This window comes from Nannospalax galili, unplaced genomic scaffold (genome assembly GCF_000622305.1).
Source record: "Nannospalax galili isolate Female #2095 unplaced genomic scaffold, S.galili_v1.0 scaffold1856, whole genome shotgun sequence".
In the NCBI taxonomy this organism is placed as follows: domain Eukaryota; kingdom Metazoa; phylum Chordata; class Mammalia; order Rodentia; family Spalacidae; genus Nannospalax; species Nannospalax galili.
This window is the reverse complement of record NW_008337031.1, coordinates 11,434-39,138: the sequence shown is the minus strand read 5'-3', so window position 1 is coordinate 39,138 and position 27,705 is coordinate 11,434. Positions and strand designations below refer to the sequence as shown.

The following is a 27,705-nucleotide window of genomic DNA, read 5'->3' as shown; positions in this document are numbered from 1 at the left end:
CCCTAGTACCTGAGTAGGATCAGCCCTCTGTATCCATGAAGTCCATATCCCTGGGTTCAACCAACTACAGATTGAAAATATTCAGAAAAGAATTGTGCCCCTACTGAACATGTACAGATGTTATTTTGTCTGTCATGAGTCCCCAAACAATATAGTATAACAAGTATTTGCATAGCATTTACATTGCGCTAGGTATGATAAACGGTCTGGAGATGATCTAACATATACAGGAGGATATGTGTACATTATGTGTAAATACTATGTCACTTTTTAGAAAGGACTTGTGCACCCAAGGATTTGGGTACCTGCTGGAGGTCCTAGAACTGATCCTCCATGGACACTGAAGGACAACTGCACTTGATTCTCCTTCCTTTCCCTTTTTATGGATGTCATAACAGGCTACACTGATAGAGCCCAACTTTTCCCCTCTTCTCCTGTTCCCCACCACTTTGGACACGAGTGGGAGCTGTCTAGCTGGGGTCCTCAGGATAAGGATGTGGCTGTGGAGGTAACTCACAGCCTCAGCAAGTGCTGAGACCAAAGCCTCAGGGGCTTCAGACATAGGCTTGGAGCTTGGACACGGCTCACTGTTGTGCTGCATGCTTACTATGTGTCCTGGTTTGAGTTAACTGTCAACATGACACAGCCTAGAATCACCTGGGGGTGGGGAAGAGCTTCAATTAAGTCATTTTTATTTTTAATCAGGTTGGTCTGTGGACATGTCTGTGAGGAATCGTCTTGGTTGTCTTAATTGATGTAGGAGGGTCCAGCCCATTGTGGGAAGTGCCATGTCCTGGGCAGGTAATCCTGGGATGTATAAAAAAAGCTAGTTAAGTATGAGCCAGTGAGTGAGCCAGAGAGGCTGTAAGCAGAGTTCTTCCAAGGGTCCTTGCCTTCAAGCTCCTGACTTGAGTTCCTGCCCCGACTTCCCTCAATGATGGGTTGTGAGCTAAAAGTATAAGTCAAATAAACCCTTTCCTATCCAAACTAATCCTTTTTAAAAATGTGCGTGTGCGTGTGCGTGTGTGTGTGTGTGTGTGTGTGTGTGTGTGTGTAGTTTTATGCTGGTCAGAGTGTTTTTTTTATTGTAACAGAAAGGAAACCAGAGCACTAAGGCAGAGCCCTTAGGCAGTAATTATACCTGGATGCCCATAGCCACATCTTGTGCCTTCTATCTTGACCCCACTCCTGGGCTGTGTCCTTGAGGCCAGTCTCCCCAGCAGAGTTTTATGTTCCATCTCCATCGAGAGCTCTCTCTTCTCCACTCCTCCCCATCTCACTTCTCCTCTGCATATTCCAGAAACGCAGAACCAGCCAGAGCAGAGTAAAGAAATATCTGCACAAAACTGGAGCATGATGAAGTCTCAGAGGAGATTTGTGATCCAGCATGATGATAAGGTTATCGGCAAACATGCCTTGACCTTGCCTTTCAAGCTCCACTTGGAGCTGCTGTTTGCTGTTTGGAGATAAAGTGCAGCTGGACCAAGCCTGAGTGATTACATTCAATGATTGCATAAGAAAACACTGAGACAATCACTAATGCTTGTAAATTTAAGAAGAGAGGAGTGTAATACATGGCCCCCTGCTTATTCAGTAGACTTCATCCTAAGACTAATTCCTCAGAGAGTCAACACCACCTCATTTATCTGGCATCAACAAACCCTTGGAACAGAACCAAGGCCTGATATAAACAAAGCAGATCTCTGGGAATCCCAGAGATGTCATGAAGCCTGTATGCCGGAGTTTAAACTCCAACTCCACTGTTTGAGGAGCCTGGTCATCCTCTGCTGTGAGCCACTCACAAGTGCTGACACTCACATGGCCACTGGTTTTTTTTCAGTCAGGTATATTGCAAAGGGAGGGCTGAGGCTCTCAGAGCACAGGTAGCAGAGAGTTCCAGGAATACCTCCTAGTGGCCTCAGAAGATCCCAAGGAATTATATGAAAAAACACAGGCTTAAAAACCCAAGAACACAGAGGGACCCTGCCCAGTCCTAAGGAGGAATCTCAGCTCACTAGGAGCACGGAGGTCACTCCCTGCAATACAGGGTCTGAGCAAGCGGACTGGTGATAGGAGGGGCATTGCTTGTGGGTCACTCATCCTTCCAGTCTTACAGGTACACTATCTCCTAGAGTAAAGTAGATGGCAATTGTTTAAATCCTCAGCTTTTCAAAGTGACCCCAAGGATATGTACCTTTCAAAAAAGACAAGTAGGTCAGCCTGACTCAGATATACTATGACAGAGGCTGTTTGGCTCCCTATCCAACTTGCAGAGAAGAAACAGGGCCAAGAACAATCCTGGCCAGTGCCTGCCTGGGTCATGTGTTGCTAGTGGTGCTGATGAGGGATTCTGGCTCTGAAAGCTATGAGTCTCACTGGCTGGGATTGTATATCTGTCCAGGATAGGGGTCTGCTCGACTTCACCACAATGCCAAGTAACTGGGAGGCAGGTGGAGAGAGTTCAGGCACAGCCCATTCTCAAAGCCTAACACTGGAAATGGCAAACCTTCAGAGAGAATAATTCTGTCTTGGGTCCAAGTTGATATTATTGTGGTTACCATGACAATTTTGTCAGCCACACTCTGCTCAGCTCATCCTCACTACTAGAGTGTATCATGGTTGCTGACCAGCCCTTTTCCCTTTCTAGTTTATTGATCAGAGACCCTTTTCTCTGGAAGTATTGAGGGCCTTCCAGAAGAATATCACTATCCTAGACCTGTGGATTAAAACCAAGACCTCTTTCTCCTTACCCTCTGTCATCACTTTCTGAGCATTACACAGCCAATAACTTGTTTGCCCATGTGAATTTATAATGCCAACCCAATAAAATGACCTTATGATTATAAATGATTTTTCAATATTCCTCTAGGCTGGGAGGAATAAGTTTTCATTTCTAAAAACTGTGTGTGTGTGTGTGTGTGTGTGTGTGTGTGTGTGTGTGTGTGTGTGTGCAGAAGGCCACAACTGGCCAAATTTCTGAGAATAAGAGACTGTAGAGTGTAGGATGGGACTCCTATAAGGAACGTCGCCCACCCATGGCTCAGGTACCATTGTGGAAGAAGAGGGGGAAAGATGGTAAGAGCCAGGGCTGGTTCATGAACACAGGGAGATGGAAGCCCCCAGGCCACTGGAGGCTTGCTCACATGAGCCTATGGCAGTGGTGGTGTTAATCATGGGACCCATGTCAGCTCAATTAAACAAGTGCCCAAAGGGGAAGTGAGAAATATGTGCTGGGCCAGCACTATATTGAGAACTATTGGAGACTGGTTGCTGCTGGGTGAGGGAGAGTATGACTTAAAAATTTTAAAGGTCAATAAAAAATTGTATATCAATAAATATATAGAAAAGTTTAAAAAATTGTGCATGTGCATGTGTGTGTGCTCGTGCACCTGCGTGTGTGCACACACATGCATGTGGAGGTCAGAGGACAACTTTGGAAAGTCAGTTCTTTTCATTGCGGAGTCTGGGGAATGGAGCTCAGGTTTTTATATTTGTGGCTGGCACTTTTATCTGCTGAACCATCTCGCCAGCTCCTACGTCTTCACTTTGATGCCATTATATTCTCCAAGGCCTTGTAAGGCACCTGGGGCTTGTATAGATGTTTGTCATGGTTTGAATGAGAATGTTCCCCATAGGTGCCAAGGATTTGGACAATTTGTCCCCAGTTGGTGGCACTGTTTGGGGAGGTCTTAGAAGGTGGAGGAAGTACATTACTGGGGTGGAGGAGGGTGGTGGCACTGTTTGGGGAGGTCTTAGAAGGTGGAGGAAGTACATTACTGGGGTGGAGGGGGCAGCTTAGAGAGTTCTTAAGCCTTGCTGGATCTCAAGTTGCTCTCTTGTTTCCTCTGCCTGTTTGAAGGTGTGAGCACTCTGCTTTCTGCTCCTGTTCCAGTTACCTCCTGCCATGAGGGACTGTAATTAAGCTCAAATAAACTCTTCCTTCTATAAGTTGCTTTGTCAGTGTTTCTATCTCAGCAACAGAAAAGTAACTAATACAACGTTGCTACTGTCTAATAGTCCTAGGAGTAGATACTCCAATGGCTTTCCCATGGCTGTAACAACAAGAGGTATGATGTCATTGTCTAGATCTAGTGAAAGGAGGCAGAGGTTTTACATGAGACTTTCAGCACCAGGCATGGCGCTGCACACAGGAATCCCAGCATTCCAGATTTGGAAGTAGCAGGATCCATGAGTTCCAGGACAGCTTGGGATGCATGGTGAGAGCTTCTCTCCAAAAATCCCTGCCCCCCACCAAAACAAACAGAAAACCCACACATAAATTAATGTTTTTAAAAATCAAAAATAAGTAAAAAGATATCAGCCCTTGCAAATTCAAGGCACCTGTCTCCAGCTAAGGAATTGGCCCTTCTGAATGTGTATGATGGCACGGCATGGGGTGACAACTTTGTTCGCTGGCCTTTTGGGTTCTGTGTTAATCAGTGTCTCACACTTAATTCTCACTTGACAAAATCCACGTTTTTAAGCAAGCTTCTTTATCTTTTGTGGTGATTCTGCAGTCACTGGAAAAAAAAATCATATCTGGATGAGAAAGTCTGTGTGTCATCTCTGTGAAAGTCTTAGTAAGGCCCATCTTGTTATGTGAGTTTGAGTGTGCAAGGAATAGGCAGTAAAACTGACCCCCATCTCTGATAAAGGAAACAGAAATTGCTAAAATGACCCAAGGCCAATTCATTTCATTGGCAACATTCCTTTGAAAGTTTAGCCCAAACTCTGAAGGGTGTAAGTAACATGATTATAAATTTCATACAGAGCAGATAGCATCCAGACACGTGAGTGGATAAAGGATATGGCTGGCATCAAACCTGAGCCATTCTGCCAAATTTGGAATCTGATGTATAGTTATCTTTGTCTTCTTTTCTCTTTTATGAGTTGGCTCATAATTCCCCAAAAGGATTCCCCCCATATTACATTGGAATCAAGATGGGGTAGAGGTAATGAAGTTTCACAAGTTGATTTCTAAGTTTGTGATTATCTTAGTTAAGAGTCCTCTGGTGCAAATAGAGAGAATCATTACTAACTTACTCAAGCCAGAAGGGAGAATACATCTTAGGAGGGGAAGGAGAAGGAGGAACAGAAGGAGGAAGGAAGAAGTTCAGGTCTCAGGAGAACCATGGGCCAGGAATGGTAGGGAGTCCACACATACCTGTTTTAGGTCTCTCCATCCCCTCCAAATCCCCAGGATCAGCCTTTGCATCTCATGGTGTCTGCCCTTTCTTCTACATCTCTGTATTTGACTTCTCTGGAGTAAAGCTAATGCAAAACCTCAAAATCTGAAAGGCTACAAAACATTTCAAGTGCCAGCATGATAACACATGGTGGGAAATCCCACACCTGACCTCCCCTGACTGGTTGCAGTTTAAAGCCAGGCATATTAAACATACTGTATAAAATTACCTTAGGCTATGTGCATGAGGTGCATCTGAAGCAAACATTTTGTGTTTGGACTTGGATTTCACCCCCAAGATAACTCATTATGTATATTTAAATATTTTAGCACCCCCCCCAATCCAAAATCTGAAAGATTTCCAGTCTCACTTTGGATAAGGGATCCTCAACCTGTATAACAAACCCAATCTGACCACACTCTGGGATGGTGCCTTTCAGTTCCAAGGCTGTATCCTCATCATTTTTTGGTGAGGGAAAATGTTCACACACATCATGAACATGGCTGTTGATGCCTCACCTCTATGGGTGCTCAGAAACAGTGCTCAGAGAAGAGTGGCTGAGCAGGTATTTATTATAATATCCCTGACTGCTTCTATAGCATATTCTTCTAACTCTGTCACTGGTGCATAGAAATAGACTTTGATTTCATATATTGATCTTATATCCAGCCACCACATTAAACGGTCATAATTACTCTAATAATTGGCTTATAATTTCCTGGGTTTCTATTATTGTATCACCTATGAAAAAGATAGCTTAGTTTCTTCCTTTATGATTACTTGCATTTATCCCTTGTCTCATATTATGGAAGTGGTAAGGACCTCCTATGCAATGGTAGAAGTGATTGAGAATTTGGTAAGTCCCTGTACTTTATTCTTGACTTTAATGTGGATGTGCTTAATATTTTATCTGTAAAGATATTATTTTGTGTAGAAATTTTGCATATATTACTTATTCTGTTAAGGTCTGTTATGGTTTGAGTATGAAATATCCCCCATACTTTCATGTGTTTGAACACTTGGTCCCCAGCTGGTAGTGCTGTTTGGGAAGGTTATGGAACATTTCAGAGGTGGAGCCTGATTGGAGGAAATATGTCACTGGGGGTGGGCACTGAGGTTTGATAACCTGGCCCTATTTTCTGCTCTCTCCCTCTGATTTTTGTGTGGGGGTGCAATGCGATCAGCCAGCTTCCTGCCCCTGCCACCACACCTCCCCTGCCTGTTGCCATATCTTCCTACCATGAGGGACTCTATCCCCCTGGAACTGTGGGCCAAAATAAACTGTTTCTCTTCTAAGTTGCTTTTTGTCAGGGTAGTTTATCACAGCAACAGAAAAAAAAAACTAATACCATGTGTTTTACTCTTAGTTTATGAACATATGTGTATGTATGGGTTATATTTTGGATTCATTTTAAAATATGAATGTAGGAACTAAAGAAAAGGCTCAGAGGTTAAGAGCACTGATTGCTCTCCCAGAAGACCCAGGTTCAATTCCCAGCACCCACATGGTGGCTAACAACTGTCTGTAACTCTGGTTCTTAGGGAATCTGATGCCCTCTTCTGGCCTCTGTGGATTTTGCATGGCATGGGTATACTTACATACATGTAGGCAAAACACTCATACACATAAAATAAAAATAAATTGAAAAATGAAATAAAATATAAATGTATAGAATTCTTTATCTGCATTTGTTTTATTGAGATAATCACACCTTTTCCTCCCTTGAATCTATAATTAGTGAATTTATATTAACAGATTTTCCTACTGTTAACAAATCTTAAGCTTGTGGATGTAATGTAAAATAACTTAGGTATCCTGCACATATATATTTAATACACTGTGATCTTGCTAGTATTTGTCTAAGATTTTTCCATCTGTGATCATGTGTGAGGTTGGCCTCTGCTATCAAAATTATACTACCTTCAGAGCTAAGGAAATGGCTAAGCAGGTAATGCACTTTCCGGGCAAGCCTGAGAACCTGAATTCAGATCCTCTGCACCCATGTAGAAGCTGGTGGATATGGCATCCACCTGTAATTCCAGCCCTCAGAGGCAGAGACAGGGGATCCTTAAAGCAATCTGTCTTCTGGAAGACTAGAAAATTGGCCAGCTTTAGACTCAAGAGAGACCCTGCCACAATATGTAAGGTGGAGAGCAATCGAAGAAGACACCTGATGCCAACTCTGACCTACACACACACATACATGCATGCACTCCCCTACATATGCCCACACACATGTGAACACACATACACACATGCATGTGCACACACGTATACTCATGCAAAAAAAGTTATACCACCTTCACTAAATTCCTTCTGAGTGTTGTTCTTTTTTCTGTTATCTGGAAAAGTTTACATGGAATTGAATATCTGTCCCTGAATGTCTGGCATAATGGCTATAAGGTCATAAGGCCTTGGGGTTTCTATCTGAGAGCATTTGAAGTGACTGGTTTTCTTCTGCAGTGGCTATAAGATATTCAGATTTCTTCGTTCTTCTTGAGTTGGTTTCAGTGATTTGTTTTTCTGATAGTTTGTGTATTTCTTCTTAGTTTTAAATTTTACTTGCAGAACGTTCACAACCTCCTGTTACCTTTTTAATTCCTGCACTGTCTATAGTTAACAATGCCTTTGGTATTTATTACGATGCCACTGGTGTTTATTTTCTCATTCATCTCATACATCTCTTTATTGTATCTGTTTTTTCTATTCCATTGTTTTTGCAATTATATTTCCTTCATTGTTTGAGTTTATTTTCTTCTAGCAACCTTAATTTTTTAAATTCATAACTTTTTTGTTTATATATAGTATTAGAATGTGTGTATGCATGTTCACATGTGTATGAGTACACATGTGTGAGCCAATGCATCTGTATGGAGGCAGAGGTTGAAGGTGGGTGTCATCCTGACCACTCTCTACTTTATACATTGAGGCAGGGTCTCTTGCTGGACCTAGAGTTTGTTGCTCTAGCTGATCTGGCTAGCCAGCTTGCTCTAGGAATTCCTGTGTCTACCTCCCATGCTGGGATTACAGGTGTGTTTTCATACCCACCTGGCTTTTATGCGGGTTCTGGGGATCTGAACTCAGGTTCCTATGCTTGTGAAGCAAGTGATTTTATGTGCTGAACCATTTCTCTAGCCCGCTTCTAATATCTTGATTTCGATGTTATCTTACTAATAGTCTCAATTTCCCTCCTGTTATAAACATTTAATGCCACAGTTTTCTTTTAAAATGTTGCTTTGTCTGTATTAACTGTGACTTAATGTATAAAACTTTCTGCTTACCAATTCTAAGTATGTATTTTAACTTCCATCATGACTTATTAACCCATGTTTATTGGGAATGATTTTCAATTTCCTGATGCCTGATACTTTAAGAAATGTTTAACTACTGTTAAATTCTCTGTTTGGCATTATTTAACATAAATTATGTATGTGACACTCAGGGCACCAGGAATTTCAGTCATTTGCACAAGACCACCCGGCAGGTGGGCAGATAGATCTCAAGTGCAAACAAGGGCCCCTCAGCTCAGAGTAAGCACTGCACATATGGCCTTTTCCATGGCTCCTTGTTTCTGTTGCAGTAATTCCTCTTCTTCTTCTTCTTCCCCTTCTTTTCCTTCCCCTTCTCCTTCCTTAATTCCACCATAGTGGGAGAACAGGGCCAGTACACTGCAAACTTTGAAATTTGTCATGACCTACTCAATAGCTTTGAACATGGTTAGTTTCCATGTGCTTCTACCTCCCAAGAGCTGGGATTAAAATTAAAGCTGTGCACCACCACGCCCAGCTGAAAAATCTCATTTTTATGTGTTTAGTGTATTTTTTGTTATCATCGATATATTTGAATTTATTTTTCCCACCTTACTTTTTGCTTCCTATCCGTTGTCTCTTACTTGCTTGTTTGAACTTCTTATTTTCAGATACACATTGTGTGTGTGTGTGTATGTGTACATACATGTGTGAGCGTGTGCATGCATGTTCCTTTTCCATCTTTCCCTCTTCCAGTGCTCACTCCATTTCTATTTATTTTGTGGCCACCCCAGCAATTTGAGCATGTGTGTTAACTTACAAAATCTGAAGTTAATTCTCTTTCCCCCATCAAAATAAGAATTAGATTGCTTTAACCTCCCATCATACAGCTAATCACTCTATGCCATTGTTGGCCATTACTTGGGAACTGTATCTTCTAATCTCCCTCAATTAGCTGAGCTAATTTCTTTAGAGCTAGCGCCTTTTTCCAAGTCCTTTGCTCACATTCTTCCTTGCAATTCTTCCGTCATTTTCCTTGACTCTGGAGTATTTTCTTCAGAGCACTCCTTAGTGAATCTGTGGTTTCTATTTGTCTGAAGGAGACTTCACTGCATACTGTATTGAAGGGTGAAGTATTAAGTATCGAATTCATAGTTGACCTGTTTTCTCTCGGTTCTTTGATGTTTTTACTGTTAGTCTTGAATCTTTTCTTGCTGCTAGGAAGGAGCTACCTAATGGTAATTTTTCATAGCAATATTTTTTTCTCTTTCTCTTTTTATTTTTACTTTCTGCTGGAAGAATGTTTTATTCCATGTTTGACTCTGTAATTTGTCATATGAAAATGCAAGGTCCACTTATTTGATCAAAGAACTAAATCACATCTTAGTGCATTAAATAATTTAACATGAAAAACCAAGACTTCATGATAAAGTAAAAGATTTAGAACCAGTATATGTAATAATAATAATCAAAGAAGAGGACAAATTGTGAGGGAGGGCGTGGGGGGACATGGAAGGACTTGGAGAGGGACTTGATGGCTGAAATGATGCAAATACAATATCCATGTGTGAAATTCTCAAAAAGTAAAAACTAGAAATAAATAAATAATATTTTAAAAGATTTAGTAGTAGGAAAGCATGAAAAAATATAAAGGTGTCCAATAATAGAAAAAAAGTATATAAGAATAAGAGTTTAATTTGATAAGTAATTTTCAATCTAAAATAGCTTTGGGCAAGACTTTTCACTTGGGTAATAGGTGACTAAGAGAGTGTTCTGTGATATAAAATTATTTTGCCAAAACCTAAGCATCAATTTCAAAGTGAAATGTTCCTTTACTGTTCAACCACAAAACTTCTTACCGTCCATGTAGGAGTGAACTCTTCATAATGGGGACTTCCATCGCATCCAAGCAGTGTTATTGATAAAGTGTGCAACATGAGCACTTTAGAAGAATTATGCGAAAGTCTGCTTGCATAATGTGCTACCAGAGAACTGGAAGGAAAAACTTCAGAACTTCAAGATTAAGAACAGCACAATTGACTGCTGAGATAAAAAAACAACACACTGTAATAAACAACTCAGAAACATTAAATTAAGCATGCATTAAATTAAGGCCTAGGTGAAAAATGAATCAACAATAAAGCTTCAGAGGACCAAGAAAATAGGGGATCCTACCTTATTCCATCCATACCAGATTCTATTACTAATCTGATATTTATTTTCTTGGATGTGAGAATATTTTAATTATAAAAAAAATATGTGCTAGCTGGGCATGGTGGCATGTCCCTTTAATCCCAACCTGCAGGAAGCAGAGGCAGATGGATCTCTGCGAGTTCAAGGCTACCCTGGTTCACATTGTGACTTCCAGGTCAGCTGTGACTAGACAGACCCTGTTAAAAAACAACCAACAAAAAGACAAGTTGACACATATGTCAACTTCTAGTGACTGAAGGAAAATCATGTAAGAAGGCTCGAAGAACAGATTTGGACATAGATGTAATATCTATGTATTAATGAAAACAAGAAGGAATTATTCTTTCTAATGTCTTAGACAAGATTATAATTTTGTAGTGATATCATAGTTCACTTATGTCATAATTTAAGAATGAAGTATCTATAGGCAATGGAAGGTTCAATATTATCACTTTCTAAACATATTTTACCAATTACTCTCTTGTGATCCCTAATACTATAGATAACTCCTCATTTTAAAAATTGTACTACACTAAACATGTTTTCTACCATAAAACTTATTTTCAGTACTTTCTCTTTTTTAATCTATTTTTATTAACTCTTTGAGAATTTCATGCAATGCATTTTGATCATATTCACTGCCCGCCCCCAATTCCTCCCAGATCTACCCTGTCTTCCTTAACTACCCAACTTTGTGCTCCAATTTTATAAAACCCATTGAGTGCAATTTGTGATGCCCATGTTCTCTTAGGTGTGTAGCCATCCCCTGGAGCCTGGTTAACCCACCAGGAGCCACACCATTAAAGAAAAGTGACTCCCTCCCCCAGCAGCTATCAAATGCCAATAGCTCCTCAATTAGGACTGGAACTTCATGTCAACCTCCCCCTCCATGTGAGATTTTTGTTTGGCTTGAGCTCACCCATACCTTGTACATGCTGTCACAACTGCTGTGAGTTCATATGTGCAACTGCCCAATTGTGTCCAGAAAACACTGTTTCCTTAGAGTCATCTACCACCTCTGGTTCTTACAAATTTCCACCCCCTTTTCTGCAATGATTTCCTGAACCTTTTAAAGGAGAGGGTGTGATATAGGCATCCCATTATGGCTGAGCACTGCAGCCTCTTATTCTCTGTATCTTCATTAGTTGTGGGTCTCTGTGTTAATCATCTGCTGCCAGAAGAAGCTCATCTGATGAGAGTTGAGAGATGCACTAATCCTCCGTCCTTTTAAGAATTTTATGCTTTAATTTTTCTTTATGTTTGAGACTTTCAAGAAGTATGATTATATATAACTCTTTCAAGACCCCCATCCCTCCAAACACATCCCCTCCCAACTTCATGTCTTTTTTTTTAACCCATTACATTCAGTTATGCTGCCCATGTGTGGATGGATGTGGAGCCATCCACGGGAGCGTGGGAATCCTATCAGTAGTCACATCCTCAAAATAGAATGATTATCTCTCCCCTAGTAACTATCTTCTGCATATAGCTCCTTAGTAAGGGTTGGAGCCTGGAGATTATCTACCCCACGTATGCCAGAATGTTGGCTGACTTGATCTTGTGTGGGTCTTGTGCAGGTAACCACAGCTGGGAGTTGATGAGTGTGATGGTCATATCATGTCCAAGAGACAGCATTTCACAGCACTCCTCTCCATCCACCAGCTCTCACATTCCTTCTGCTCTCTGTGATGTTCCCCAAACCTGGGTCAGTGGTGGAGGAGTTGATAGAGGTGTCCTATTTAGGGCTGAGCACTTGGTCTCTTATTCTCAACACTTTGACCAGCTATGCATCTTCCCATTCACTTCCACACACTACAAAAAGAAGTTTCTCTGGCCAAGCAGAACATCTCAGGTCTATGGGTAGAAACAACTATTTTGACAGCAATCTGACAGCATGACAATTTAGCAAAATAGTAATAACAGGTTCTACCCTAGGACCACCCACCTCCCTAGCTGTGGGGTTTTGAGCAGGATTATGGTAACAGGCATGGAATTCCTTCCTGTGGAGCAGGTCTCAAATCCAACCAGAAAGTGGCTAATTATCCCATAACAGTCATGCCATTATTGCTCCAGTAAGCTCATCTTGACTGGCAGATTGGTATTATAGCATGCAGTGTCCAGTGCTGGGTAAGACCGTTGATGGCTTTTCTCTCCGGAAGTGTGCATAGCAGCTTCTGGTACTATGAAAGCTATCCAGCAGGGAGGAAGTTTCCTAGTCTGAGATTGAGTTCTCTTTTTTCTTCATCCAAAGTGTGTGTTCTCTTTGGCAGTAGGGTCTTACCATACAGGTGTGGCAGGTAACCAAGGGCAAAAATGGCAATAGCTTGTGTTTGGGAAAACCTCTGGGGCCTCTCTGATCAATAACTCATAGAGAAGTATCCCATGCTTTGTACTGTGGTTTCCATTTAATAACCTATGTATTCTGGGAGTGACATTGTCCACCTATGCAGAGTGCTTTTGTTCTTGTTAAGAAGTATTTTGAGGGGCTGGGGAGATGGCTCAGTGGTTAAGAGTCCTGGCTGCTCTTGTAGACAACCTGGGTTGGGTTCCCAGCACCCACATGATGACTAAAAACTAACAGTAACTCCAGGTCCAGAGGCTCCAATGCCCTCTTCTGGCCTTCACAAGCATTGCATGACATAGATGATCTTGACATAGGTGATTCAATCAAAACACTCATATAAAAAAAATAAAAATAAATAGGGAAGTATTTTGAATTTAGCTTAATAACTAGTGGGTTTCTATGAAGCGTTTACATACATCTTTACTATTTACCTAGCAGGAGCTATATCATGATTAAGAATTTTCTGGTTTCTTTTCTTTATTACAGTGTGTCTAAGTATGAATTTTTTTTCTTTCTGTTTGGATTTCTGAGCTTGCCAAATATGTGGCACTAGATTTGTGTTACTCCACACTTGTGGTAACTTTTCTTTTTTTTTAGAGGTAGAGTCTCCCTTTAATCCCAGCTGACCTGGAACTCACTATGTAGAACAGGCTGGTCTTGATCTCACGGAGATCTGCCTGCCTTTGCCTCCTGAGTGCTGGGATTAAAGGTGTGCACCACTACGCCTGGCCCACTTGTGGTAGTTTTTAAGTCGTTGCCATTTTGAATATTTCTTCCCCTGGTTTCTTCCCATTTTCTCTTTCTGGGTGTATCAGTCTAATAGTGATATCTGTGCCTCTGTGGCTTTGATCCTGTTAATCATTACTTCCTCTGATTGGCCTTTATGTCCCCATCTTACATGATTTGAGCTCATCATCTTCAGAACTTTATTCTGCATGTGCGTCTGCCACATACCTGATGACCACAACCCGGGGACCACAAAGCTGGGTCCTCTGCTTCTGACATTGAGTGCCTGTGTAGGAAGTGTGGCTCAGGGCTTCGAGATCTATGATGGCAGGCTGTGGCTGGGCATTCTAGAGAGAGCTATTCCTCTTGCTTCTACACTCACTGCTAGAGCTGCACTAAAAAACTTCCTCTGTGTTTTGGGATGGGCAGTGAGTGGTCTTGTTACTTCGTCCATGGTAGGCACCACTTTTCAGAAGACTAGCTTTATGTAGTTGTCTTTATGTCACCTGCCACCTTGGCCGCAGCACCTGCTGCCCTCTTTGAAGCCATGTCTGTCATTGTGTTTACTCTCTGAATATTTCTAACAGCCTAACAATTCTTTTCTAAAGACTTTATTTAGCAAGCACATTTTTGAGGATATCTACTAGAAAGGTCTTAAAAACAGTATCTGAGCTGCCAGACTGCCAGGATATCCCAAGCAAATCTGGCTTTTTCTCCTGTGGCTAGCTGCCCTGTTTCTGTCAGGTCATCAGGGACGACCAGCGACTCAGGCCACAGGGCCCTTCTAGGCCCTCACCTACTTGAGCTCTGGTAGAATTCACTGTGGCAGACCTCCTCCTGGCGCCTCTCCCTCGGCGTTCGGGACTCCGCACTGCGCAGCCTTCTTCCTGCTGGTCTTTGCAGGTTTCCTTCAAGTACCTCCTGAAGTTGTTGTCCTCTGTGTGCTCTCTCCTCTAATCCCATCTCTTCCTAGGGTTTTAAATACTCCCTATATAACGAAGCTATGTCGGTGTACAATTCTTACCTCAAAGGAGATAAGAGATAGTTTATTCTGGAGCCAAATATGAGTGGCCATGGCCCAGGAAACACAGATTCAGATTACTCCAAGTTCTATGATCCAGAGTGGAAGTTTTTATAGTAACAGAACAAAAAAAGCCATAAATTAAGATACTTTTCAAATACACTGGTAGCGACGTCTTTTTGAGACAGAGTCTCCCTGTAGCCCCAGCTGTCCTGGAACTCACTATATAGACCAGGCTGGCCTTGAACTCACAGAGATCATCCTGCCTCTGCCTCCCAAGTGCTAGTACTACAAGCATGTGCCACCACGCCCGGCTCAATCAAGACACTTTTAAAAAAGTACATTGGTGGAAACATTAAGTAGGCAAATACAGCAAAAGAGAAATCTCAGTTACAGGCCTCAGATGCTGTCTGATGGCAATCAGGCCTTTGGTTGGTGGAAGCTGGTAGTCTGCTATTAAATATATTCCAAAAGGTACTAATCTGTTAGTCACAGGATATTAAGTCAGAAACAAAGGTGAGCAAGGAGTGGCTATTTAGGGAGTTAAAGATGTATAAATGGTAATTAGGTGCTAGACTTGCAATATTCCAATCCCTCTACAATCACTGAAGTTCTAATCAGTTGATCAGCTTTTGCAGAGAGTTCAATTTTAAGATGGAGCGCTTTTTCTGGGAACTTCTGTTCACAACTGTTTCCATCCCATACCTCTCACATCACTAGAGTCCTGTGTCTAGTGGTCAGTGAGACATTCCACTGGGATGAAGCACTAATTCTCACATTTAACACAAAGATGAATATTTACTCTTTCTCCACAAACACCTTCCCCTTCCAGGAAAGCACATTGTCCACTTGCAAAGAGGCAGCCTCCCTCTTTGTCATCTGCCCAATCGGTCCCACCCAAGCTGTCCATCATCCCTCTCTGTTCCTCCTGAACCTCCTCTCTCTCCGCTATCAGCTAGTCTAAGTATCTCCCTTCCTCTTGCTTCCTGTGGTCTGTGCCCCACTCAATAGCTGAATCATCTCTTATAATACAATAAAATCAAGTGATCTTGCTCCAAAGCTTTGAATTTTTTTTTTACTTTATATTGACCCTGCTCTTCCTCCCCAGTTTTCTGTAAGCCATGCCCTGGCTGCCCTGGTTCCTTCACAGCCTCCCTCAGGGTGTTTGCACGTTCCTCCTTCTCAGCCTGTGTAAGTGTCCCCCACTCTCAGCTTGACTGACTTCACGCCTGTAAAGTTCCAAGCTAAACATGCCCTCATCCTTTTTTAAAAGACTAAATCTTGCCATGTTGCTTAGCTTTGTCTTGAATTCCAGGACTCAAGCTTTCCTCCTGACTCAGTCTCCTGAGTAGTGGGGACTATAGGGACATGCCATTTTGCTTGACTTGGTCTTGCTATTTTCCTTTCTCATAGACCTTCCATTTTTCCCTTTCTGGAGCTTGTCACAGGGTGTGTGAGTGTGGAGGCCAGAGAACAGCCTCAGCTCTCATTCTTCAGCTGCTGTCCACCTTATTTTTTTTTGTTTTTGTTTTTTGTTTTTTGTTTTGAGACAGGGCTGTTCACTTGCCTGAACTTTGCCAAGTAGCCTAGGCTAGGTTAAATGGCCAGTAAGTCTCCACCTCTCCAGGGCTGGGATTAGAAGCATATCATATGGGTCGTTGTTTCCCGGGCGTTTGGGGGATTGAATCCTGGTCCTCATGCTTATAAAAGCAACAATTTTACTGATGGAGGTATCCCCCAAACTCATTGCCACATATTTTAGTTGTCATTCCTATTTCACTGGTCTACCTGACTAAGGTAGACCTGAGGGCAAGCACATGTCAGATGCACCATGTCTGCAACACAGGGAGCTGTGGTACTCATCTGGCAATAGGATTCATACAGGAATATCCTCTCATTCATTCTTTTCAATTCCTAAGTCCTGAGAATGCAGGACAGAAACAAAAGGGTCACTTCAAAGAGAGGAGGGCAGGGTGGGTCAATTGGTCAGCGCTCTGCTGGTCCCTGAGCTCTGAATTCAGAAGGCTCAGCCAAGGCCTGGGTTGTCTGTCTCCAGAAAGGCTACGAGTGATCCCCACACACCTCTTTTCTCTTGTCTGTAGGAGTGAATGGTGGAGGTGTGCAGGTACCGTATTAATACAGCTCTTACACAGTCCCCTGGCCAGCAGGGTCCGTTTCTATGTATTTTTCATTGACCCTCCCCTAAAAAATAAGACAAGATTGATTGCATCTGTTTCTTCTTCTTTAACAAAATTTGCCCTGTTTATTTAAAAAGAGAGAAGAAAGCCTGGTTCTAATTTGTTCTGATACATTTATTAAATGTAATCATTCAGTAAAAAAAAATTCAGAGATGTTGAAAACAGCAGGAAAATATTAAACTTTCAGAGTATAGAGCTTGAATCATAAAACAGGTTTTGTGGGGCTCTCCCTGAAATGGGACACAACCTCAGTGACATCCACAATTAGCTGCTAAGCGGCTCGATGTAACCCAGAAGGCAGAGAGCAGGGCAGCGCGTCCACCCAAGATGTTCTTTCTTCTCAGAGATGAGATTCTGGGCTGCATTACCCCCGAGGATTCTGTTGGCTTTCGGAACATGGGTTTAGAGTTCCCTCTGTCTATCCCACATTTCTTTCTTTTTTCCTCTGTTGTTTTATTAAGAGTGAAGTAAACCAATGGAAAATATTACTCACTATTGGAAGATGAAGACTTTTTCTCCCCCTAGTCCTCTCTTTGTTCCCATGCCCCCTTACCACCCTCACCAAGAATATATTAACAAATGCTCCACTTAGGAGGCCCAAGTAGAGGAAGAAAATTTTCATTTTCTAATGAAGCCCTAAGGTGCTATTGAGTGACTCAGAGGATTTTCTCAGACTCAAAGAAACCCTTCCTTTCTTAAGTTGCTTCTGTTGGGTATTTGTCCCAGCAACACATAAAGTAACTAATATAAAAAATTGGTACTAAGAAGTAGGACCATGTCTGTGATAAACCTAACCATGTGGTTCATGGGCCTTTGGGATTGGTTTGTGGAAGAGCTTGGATCTTTGGCTAGAAAATCTGTAGAACACTGTAAACAGAGATTAACGGGCCATTCTTGTGGGAGTTTGGTAGATTAGAATTGCTGTAAGAAATGAAGACCATAGATCTATGAAAGACCATAGACCAGGGGCTACAGAGATGGCTCAGCAATTAAGAGCACTGGCTGCTCTTGCAGAGGACCCAGGTTTGGCTCCCAGTACCCACATGGTGGCTAACAACCACCTGTAACTCCAGTTCCAGGGAATCCGATGCCCTCTTCTGACCTCTGTAGGCATTATACTCATACACATAAAATAAAATAAAAATAATAAATATAAGATATAATAAAATAAAAATATAAAAAAGCAAGACCATAGACTAACTAACAGAAATATATTCTCACACAACTCAGCTCTAGAAGCCAGAAGTCTGAGATCAAGACACTAGGGTTAGTTTCTTCTGAGGCCCCTCTGCATGGCTTGCAGGGAGATGGCTGCCTTCCCCTGGTATCTGTATGTTATATTCCCTCTGTGTATGTGCCTGTGTTCAAATGACCTCTTCTTGTGAGGACACTAATCATCTTTGGTTAGGGGCATGCTAGTGACCTCATTTTAACTAACTTCATTTTTAAATATTTTTATATTTTATTTATTATTTTTATTTTATGTGTATGAGTGTATTCCCTACATGTATGTGAGTGCATCCATGTTGTGCAATGCCATGGAAGTCAGAAGAGGGCTTCGGATTCTCCTGGAACTGGAGTTAAGGACGGTTTACCTGTGCCGTGCAATGCCACAGAGGTCAGAAGAAGGCTTCAGATTCCCCTGGAACTAGAGTTAAGGACAATTCATAGCCACCATGTGGGTGCTGGGAATCAAACCTGGGTCCTCTGCAAGAGCAATCAGTGCGTTTAACCACTGAGCCATCTCTCCAGCCCCTTAACTTACTTCTTTAGACATCTACAATTTCAGTTACTTTCTGAGATATTGGGGATTAAGCCTTTCACATAGAATTTTGGTGGCAATGTGATTCAAATCATAACAGCCTTTTATAACATGTACACACACAATCATGCACACACCTTCTCTTTGTTTTACAGGCCCTTCACTCGTTGCTTTTGAATATCTGTGATACAGTACCTAATGTGAACTTAAAGGAGGAAAGATTTATTTTAGCTCATGGGTTCAGCGATTTCAATCTAGAGTCTTTTGTTCTGTTGATTCTGGGCCTGTGAAGAGGCATAACCACATCAGGAAGAACATCTGGAAGAAGAGACTGTCTACCTGGTGGCAGGCAAGAAACAGCAAGGAAGGACTCCATGCTGCATCTTCAGAGGCACACCCTACCTCACCTACTTCCTCCAACTCAGCACCACCTCCTGAAGTTTCCTAAAACAGTGCTACCAGCTGGGGATCAAGCATTTAACAAATGACCCCTTGGGGGACATTTCATATTCAAGCCATAACAGTCTCCAAAATGTTTATTTTTACTTTTAACTGAGAACCAAATTACCAGGATCTGCATAGTAAAGATTCCCAACAGATGGAGGCCCAACCCACTTTTAGCCCATGTATTGGTCCTGAGAGAACTGGCTAGCCTGGTACATGAGCCTGTCAGTGAGAGGACTGATCCTTTACAGCTCTCATCAGCCAGGACTCAGCTGAGGACAGGGATGTTCATTGGGAGAACTGAACCCTTTGACTTTTTCTGGGTGAACAGCTTCAATAGGATTCAGAAGCTCAAGAATTGATTGTGATGTGGTAGTTCCTCTGCTGATCAGATGTGGCTGAGGTAAGGATGAGGGTTAGAAAAGTGAAACAGAATTCCCTCTGGGAATGAGGGAGCCTGAGATTCACAGAGGAAGGGAAAATGCCCATTACCATAGGAGTGGAGAACCCAAAATATAGCTACAGTTTTTCCCTAGAACACTTCAGGCTGTTTTGGAAATGAATGTGTCCTTTGGTCTCTTGGAGCCCTTTGGGGGATTCTCTTCCCACTGGGCAAAGGCAGATTCTTACCAAAGACAAGTGGCTCTCAGAAGGACATACGTGAAAAGAGAAAATATGCCAATTTGGCATTACCCTGACTCCACTGCAAAGTTGTCCCTGATCTACCCTAGGGGCTAATAAGCAAGAATGAACTTGGTATAGATGGACACCTGATCCTGAGATTGGCCTATCCTGGCCTCCTCTAGGAAAATAAGAATGCTTGGTAGAGTTTGAATGTTCCCACCAAAATTCACAGAAAGAAACACTGGCACAGAAGGAAATACTGCATAATCTGACTCATGTAGAATGTTTGAAAGTAGATCTTATAAAATGGAGAATACAGTGTGTTCACTGGAGCTCAGGCTGGTTAGTTAGAAGGTGAGAGGCACTACATTGGCCAAAGGATACAGAATTGCAGCTGGAGAAGGGGAATGCACTTTTAAGAGACTGAGGTTGATATATCGCATTGTTCAAAAATGTAAAGATGGTGGATGTTATGGTTTCACCAAAAGAAAAATAATGACTGTGTGAAGTTATGCATTTGTTAATTAGTCAGCATCACCATTTCTTAGCATGTATATACTTAAGAACATGCTTCCCATGATAAAAAACATTTGTCATCTGTTGTGGTCACTGCCAGCGGCTGCCACTCCTCTATTCTCGTAGGTGCCGCTCTTTTGTTCTCATAGGCGTTGAGGCTGCTCCTCTGCTCACCCTGGGCTGAGGCCACTCTTCTACCTGCCCTGGGCTGAGGCCACTCTTCTGCTCACCTGGTGCTGAGGCAGCTCTTTTGCTTGCCCTGTGCTGCTTCCTGTGGTCGCTGCTTCTGCCCAGTCCTGGACCCCAGGGCTGGTGAGGAGACTGTGTCAGCGGAGCTGTATTCAGACACAGAAGACCAGGTTCAGTGACACAGGTTTGGTTTATTGCAGGAAGGCACAAGCTTATATAGGAGTAGAAGTTCAATCACAGCACAGCAAGTAAGATACCTCATTAGCATAACAGGTTTAGCATCCTATCACAGAATAGTGGGTAGGATGCTTCATTAGCATAATGGTTTCAGATTACAGAGCCTGGATTCCTGGAAACCACATGACCCTGACTGTTGCAATACCTAAGTGTTGCAATTTGGAATTCCAAGGGTGGTGACTAGGGAGTGGCAAGCTCTAGGCATCAGTCTCATGATCTGTCAATGGGAGCAAATGTCACAAGGAGTTCAAGGTATAGTTTAGAATACATAGCATATTGATATCAGTCCAGATACATCAAGGCAAAGTACAATGGCTCAGGGGGTCATTGTATCAAGAGCCCCCTCCCTCAAGATGGCAAGCTTCCTTAAGAGCAGGTTGTGCCAATTCCATGCCAACCAGTGGGAATAGAGATTCTTTGCCTCGGCATTGTTGTCCCCACCTCAAGGGTCACCCAGCATAATGGACTGTGCCTGTCTTAGGTTGTCCCATCTCTCGGGATCTTACCCATCATTGACTACCAACCCTCGAAGGGTGGGTCCCTTGTGTGGTTTGGCAGAGGGAGAGGCAGTACATCCAGTATTGGCTTGTTTAAAGGCCTCCTCAGGGGTCAAGAATTTGTTGAAACCCATTGGAGGCCAATTATAGGTTGGTAAGGGCAAGGAACAGTGGGTCCTTGCTTTCCAAGACATGCCTGGCAAGATCTGGAGGTGGGGCAACAGCTAATTGAACGACCCTTAACAAAATTAACCATGCAGGGTCCAAAAATCAGGAGAAGAGTTAGTATAATAAGGGGAATAGCTAAGGCAGACAGAAGCATGGTACATCTGTAGTTCAGGGAACTACATGTAGCCAGGGGGTGTAGATTTTTATGTAGAATTTACCTCCTTTTCATTGGCTACATTAATAATCCATCAAGTAAGGTTGATGAGTTAGTGGGGGTTAAGGAGAGTTGCTAACATTTGGGAGTTAACAATACTGATAACACAAATAATAGGGAACATAGACAAAGGTTTTCCTCTAGATTGAGGACTTAGCTCACGTCTCTGTTTGCAGAGAGAGATGTTCAAGGTCTCCCCAGGTTGGTGGCTTTTGTGGGTCAGTCATTGTGGAGGGAGATTTTCCATTGCAGGCAATTCTGATGTTCTGGGCTAGGATCCAGATGGGGGCTGGAAGATTATCTGGAAAGACACAAGCATAGCCTCACCCTTGTGTTAATAATAGGTGTGGACCTTTCCATTCACTTGTGAGAGGGTCCTTCCATCTCAATTCTGATGTTCTGGGCTGGAATCCAAATGGGGGCTGGAACACTATCTGGAAAGACACAAGCTTAGGCTCACCCTTGCGTTAACAACAGGTGTCAATAATATGATGGATATATTTGAGAATGTCTATCTGCCAGATCTTCAAGACCAATGACCCTGTCCTCCACAAGCCCAACATTTGCCTTTGTCCATCTCAGCCCGTGGCTGGTGAGCAGCCAGTGCCTCAGCGAGAGCCATGTCATGAGCTCGAGTGGTCCCCACATCCTGACAGGCCAGAATCCATTCAGAGACATCCTTGTGTCTAACACGTCCTATGGTAAGGCAACGCTCGGTAGAGCAGCCTTCATATACAAGATCCTGAAGCAAAGAATCTGCGCCCCCCCCACCCGATGGCTGATTTTCTGATTAATGCTTTGCTGGCACCTTTTAACAAAGTCAGAGGAAGGCTCACCTGTTTTTTGTATCAACTTGGTCAATTTGGTATCCTCACAAGTTGGCATACTTTGGAAAGCATGGAGCGTGCAAAGCCGCACTTGTTCAAAGTAGCAAGGAGGTCCCTGTGCCTGGGCTTGTGGGGTTTTAAAAGTGTCACTCCCTACCAAGGTGTCAAACCCAATGTTTTGAACATTGGCATTTCTATTGCTCTCTGTCTGTTGTTTTCATTTGTCCTGATAAGCAGCCTTCCATAAGAGAAAATCACCTCCCTGTAGACAAGCATGGCCAATATTCTGCCAATCATAGGAGGTATCTAATAGGTGACCAAACCAAGGGGAATGAATGCCATCCTCAATGGCTGCCTTATGCAGCTTTTTAAAAGTATCATGAGAATATGGATTCCAGACATTAGGGTTCTATAGTCCCTGATTGACGGTAACTGGGAAAAACTGTGGAAAATCACCCATTGTATCATAGGAGAGGGGCCTAGGCGGGAGGGGCTTCCAGTCCTCCTCTGGAAGGGAGGGGTAGATGGACTGGGGGGAAACTTCCTTAGAGCTAGTGCAAGATGGCAGAAAGTAGCCATCACCCCATAATGGCAGAGTGGAGATTGCCTTAACTTCCTGTTTTTCATCAAAGCCAATACAAGGTGGTGGAGGGTAGCCACTGCCCCATAATGGCAGGTCAGGGGCGATCTTGTCTTCCTGTTTTTCATCAGGGGGACCTCGGACCCTAGTTCATCATTTTTTTGCCTCAGTATCAGCAGTCATCGTTTCTGCATCAGAAGAGAAATCAGTTTAGTTTTGACTGGAAATGCCTGGGACAGGCTGTCCCCACTATCCTGTTGCTTTATTTGTTTATCTATGTTTCTTAGTATGAGATTATTCTGCTCAGGGGCATCAGGGGGAACTCCCCAAAGCGAGGCCAGAATGGCAGTCACAATGGGGTAGAACAGCCCAGATAATGGACACCCCTCCCTGACTTCTCTCTTTCTGGCCATGAATAGCACAGAAGCCCATTGCTCCAGATCCCAACAGCAGGAATCCATAAGCCAAGGATCAAGTGCTAGCACTTCATCTAATACCTTAGTTACTTCCTTCTCTATTACTCTAATTTGCCTACTCCTTCCTGAGGAGAGAAACCAGTGCAGCAGCATGGGGCTGGCAGCAGCTGGATGACTATTCCCCATACTGGAGGTCACTCACCCTGTAAGACGTACCTAGAAGGACTAGGAGCTGTTCAGGAAGACAATCAGTAGAGACAGGAACAACATGCCAAACTGAAGACTGCGAGCCAGAAGCAGCAGCACAGGAGAACAAAACTGGCAAGCACCCATGGAAGAATCACTGGCAAAGGGGGCATCGGGATCCCCGAGTGTTACAGCTCCATGGGGCAGGAGGCTTCATGCCCCATGTTGGGTGCCAGCTGTGGTCACTGCCAGTGGCAGCCGCTCCTCCATTCTCGTGGGTGCCGCTCCTTTGTTCTCACGGGTGTCAAGGCTGCTCCTCCACTCACCCTGGGCTGAGGCCACTCTTCTGCTCACCTGGTGCTGAGGCAGCTCTTCTGCTTGCCCTGTGCTGCCCCCTGTTTTGCTGCTTCTGCCTGCTCCCGGACATCATGGCTGATCAGGAGACTGTGTCAGCGGAGCCACATTCAGACACAGGAGACCTGGTTCAGTAACACAGGTCTGGTTTGTTGCAGGAAGGCACAAGCTTATATAGGGTTAGTGGTCCAATCACAGCACAGCAAGTAAGATACCTTAATAGCATAACAGGTTTAGTGTCCTATCACAGTACAGCAAGTAGGATACCTTATTAGCATAACAAACTTAGCATACTATTAGCATAACAGATTTAACGTCCTATCACAGAATAGTGGGTAGGATGCCTCATTAGCATACTGGGTTTCAGATTACAGAGCCTGGATTCCTGGAAACCACGTGGCCCTGACAGTTGCAATATCACCCTAGGCTCAAGCCTGTCTCTCACAATCTGTAAGTTAAAAATGTTCTTGGGGCTTGAGAGATGGCTCAGCAATTAAGAGCACTGACTGCTCTTGCAGAGGACCCAGGTTTGAGTCCCAGCACCCACATGGTAGCTACGAACCATACTTAACTCCAAATCCAGTGGATCTGATGCCCTCTTCTGACCTCTGATGCATTGCAGGATACAGGTACACTCACATATATACAGGCAATACATTCATGCACATAAAATAAAAATAATAGGTAAAAAAGTTTCTTAAAAGGGGCTGGAGAGACAGATCAGTGGTTAAGAGCACTGACTGCTCTTGCAGAGGACTTGGGTTCGAATCCCAGCACCCACATGGCAGCTCACAACTGTCTGTAACTCCAGTTCCAGGGGATCTGACAGTCTCTTCTGTTTTCCACTTGCATTGCACGGCATGGGTGCACTTACCTACACACAGGCAATACACGCACAAAAACTACAAATAAAATATTTAAAAATCATTTTATAAAATTCACCAGCATTTTTAAGAACTTTTCCTAAAAAAAAGAAATACAAAACACGAGGAAAAAGAGACGTGAGAAACAGACAGGAGGAAACTAGAAAGGGAAATGAGAAAAGAGTGAGAAAAGAGTGAGACACTTAAGATAAACAGAGAAGAGGAGCCCAGACAAGGGAAGTGGGAAAGGGGAGAAGTGGCAGCTCATGAAACAAATGGGGAAATTAAGATTCCTGAGAGCTTTGAAGTAAACCAAAATGAGGAAACAGAGAAGGGAAGTGAGACCTGGGGGCACATGGGGTAAAGAACACAGGTGCAGGACCTGGGAAAGTGGAAGTGAAATTAATGAGAAAGCGTGTCAGATAGAGACAACTCTGAAGTAAACCAAAATGGGGAAACAGAAGGGAAGTGAGACCTGGGGGCACATGGGGTAAAGAACCCAAGTGCAGGACCTGGGAAAGCGGAAGTGAAATTAATGAGAAAGCAGAAGTCAGATAGTGACAACTAATGACAACTCTGAAGTAAACCAATATGGGGAAACAGAAGGGAAGTGAGACCTGAGGGCACATGGGGTAAAGAACCCAGGTGCAGGACCTGGGAAAGCGGAAGTGAAATTAATGAGAAAGCAGAAGTCAGATAGAGACAACTCTGAAGTAAACCAAAATGGGGAAACAGAGAAGGGAATTGAGACCTGGGGGCACATGGGGTAAAGAACCCAGGTGCAGGACCTGGGAAAGCGGAAGTGAAATTAATGAGAAAGCAGAAGTCAGATAGAGACAACTCTGAAGTAAACCAAAATGGGGAAACAGAGAAGGGAATTGAGACCTGGGAAGTCAGATAGAGACAACTCTGAAGTAAACCAATATGGGGAAACAGAGAAGGGAAGTGAGACCTGGTGGCACATGGGGAGAAAAACATCAGTATAATTAATTGAAATCTTTTGCTAAAGTATGAAATGACCATTTGTGAATGTTTTATTACTAATAAAAGCAACACCCACAATAGTATTTGTGGTCTCAAAGCTAATGTGACAGATAAAAATTATTCTGAGGAGCTAGATGGTTATTTTATTCTTTTCAATGTTCTATACTTTTTTTTTTTTTTTTTTTTGGGTTTTTTGAGACAGGGTTTCCCTGTAGCTCCAGCTGTCCTGGAACTCACTATGTAGACCAGGCTGGCCTTGAACTCACAGAGATCCACCTGCCTCTGCTGGGATTAAAGGCGTGTGCCACCAGGCATGGCTTGTTCTGTACTTTTTTAATTTCAAAGAAAATGCTCTTCCTATATAATGATAGGATTGCAAATCATAATTATATTCTTTTCTTCTTCTGTAACAGGGTTACATGATGGAAAACCGAATCGCAGGCCTGAAGTGTGACACTGACGTGTTGGTAACTTTTGAGGATAACAATGTTGTTATGCTTCAGGTAAGATTCAGGAAATGATTATTCACGTTAAATGACATGGTTTTCGAGATCAAGAGTTATCCAAAACTCTGAAGTTACCAAAAATCTGAAGTGCTTCATATGTTTTTATCTTTATCTGATATCTTTAATTGGCGGGTGTTTTCCTGTTAGGCAGCTGAACAGAGGATCAGCGTATTTGTCTTTTAGGTAATTTTTGATGTTGAATTATGTCTTTTTAGCTTCAGAAATCTCCTTGTACATATAAGTCAGATTCTTTTACTAGGAAGACAATTCCAAATGAGTGTGCAAGTCCCCAAAGAGGAACAGGAAAATGACAGAGAATGCTAATTAACAGGAGTGTGGCTGGTCAGCCTCACTACTGATCATGGAAATGCATATTGGGACGGCCGGAACATTGTTCCCTCTTCTCTATCAAGTTGGCTTATTTCATGAAGTCCCATTGCTGGTGAAGGTACAAGAAGGTTTGCATGTTGCTGTGGGACTGTGTGTGATTCTACCCCAGGACTCTAATAATCATAACTACAGAAGAAAATAAAACACTGAAGCACATGCATTCTCACCACTACCTGATTTATTAGAGCAATCCTTCCAGAAGTTTCAATTTTCACAATAGCAAAATGATTATGTAAATCATATTCTGACCACTCAGTGGGGAATTACGTATTGCTTTTAGAATTGTACTTGCAAACAGTTCTGCTTAGAACAGAAATTTAAAACTTATGGTAAGTAAAAATGATACAAGGTTACATATAGAATGAAATCACACTTTGTATTTTTTAAAAAGAATAATAAGGGTTGGATGGCTCAGGAAGTAACAGGCTTGCTTCATGAGGACTCGAGCTTCAATTCCCAGCACCCATGTAAAAAGCTGGGCAGATGTGGCAGCTACCTGTAGTCCCAGCACAAGGAAGGCAGAGATAGAAAATCTCTTGGGCAGGCTGGCTAGCTAGAACTCTGAGTTCAGTGAAATGCCTGCCTTAATATACAAGACAGAGAGCAATCTGGAAAGACACTCAGCATCAACCTTGAACCTTTACATGGATGTGCACATGAGCACCTGCACACATAAAAACATGCATATATGGGCTGGAGAGATGGCTCAGCAGTTAAGAACACTGACTGTTCTTGCAGAGGACCCGGATTCAAATCCCAGCACCCATATGGCAGCTAACAACCGTCCATAACTCCAGTTTCAAGGGATCTACAGTCTCTTCTGCCCTCCATGGGCATTGCACAACACGGGTGCACTTACCCACATGCAGGCAGTACATGCATACACATAAAAGAAAAATAATAAAATATTTTAAAAACATGCATATATATATACATGCATACCACACCCTCTTCTGACCTCCACAGCCATTGTACACATGTGATACACTTACATAACCCACAGGCAAAATACTCATCTACATGAAAAAATA

At 42.8% G+C, this 27,705-nt stretch overlaps 1 protein-coding gene across 1 annotated transcript in view; it reads left to right on the top strand.

The window, feature by feature from the left end:
• Positions 1-26,281, top strand: part of Acoxl (acyl-CoA oxidase like) — a gene marked incomplete at both ends in the record, with an annotated part of 196,958 nt that extends 170,677 nt beyond the window's left edge. The window contains one exon of the mRNA XM_029562937.1: positions 26,192-26,281. Within this exon, the coding sequence (XP_029418797.1) occupies positions 26,192-26,281 (90 nt within the window). The remainder of the gene's footprint in view (positions 1-26,191) is intronic.
• Positions 26,282-27,705: the final 1,424 nt, after the last annotated feature.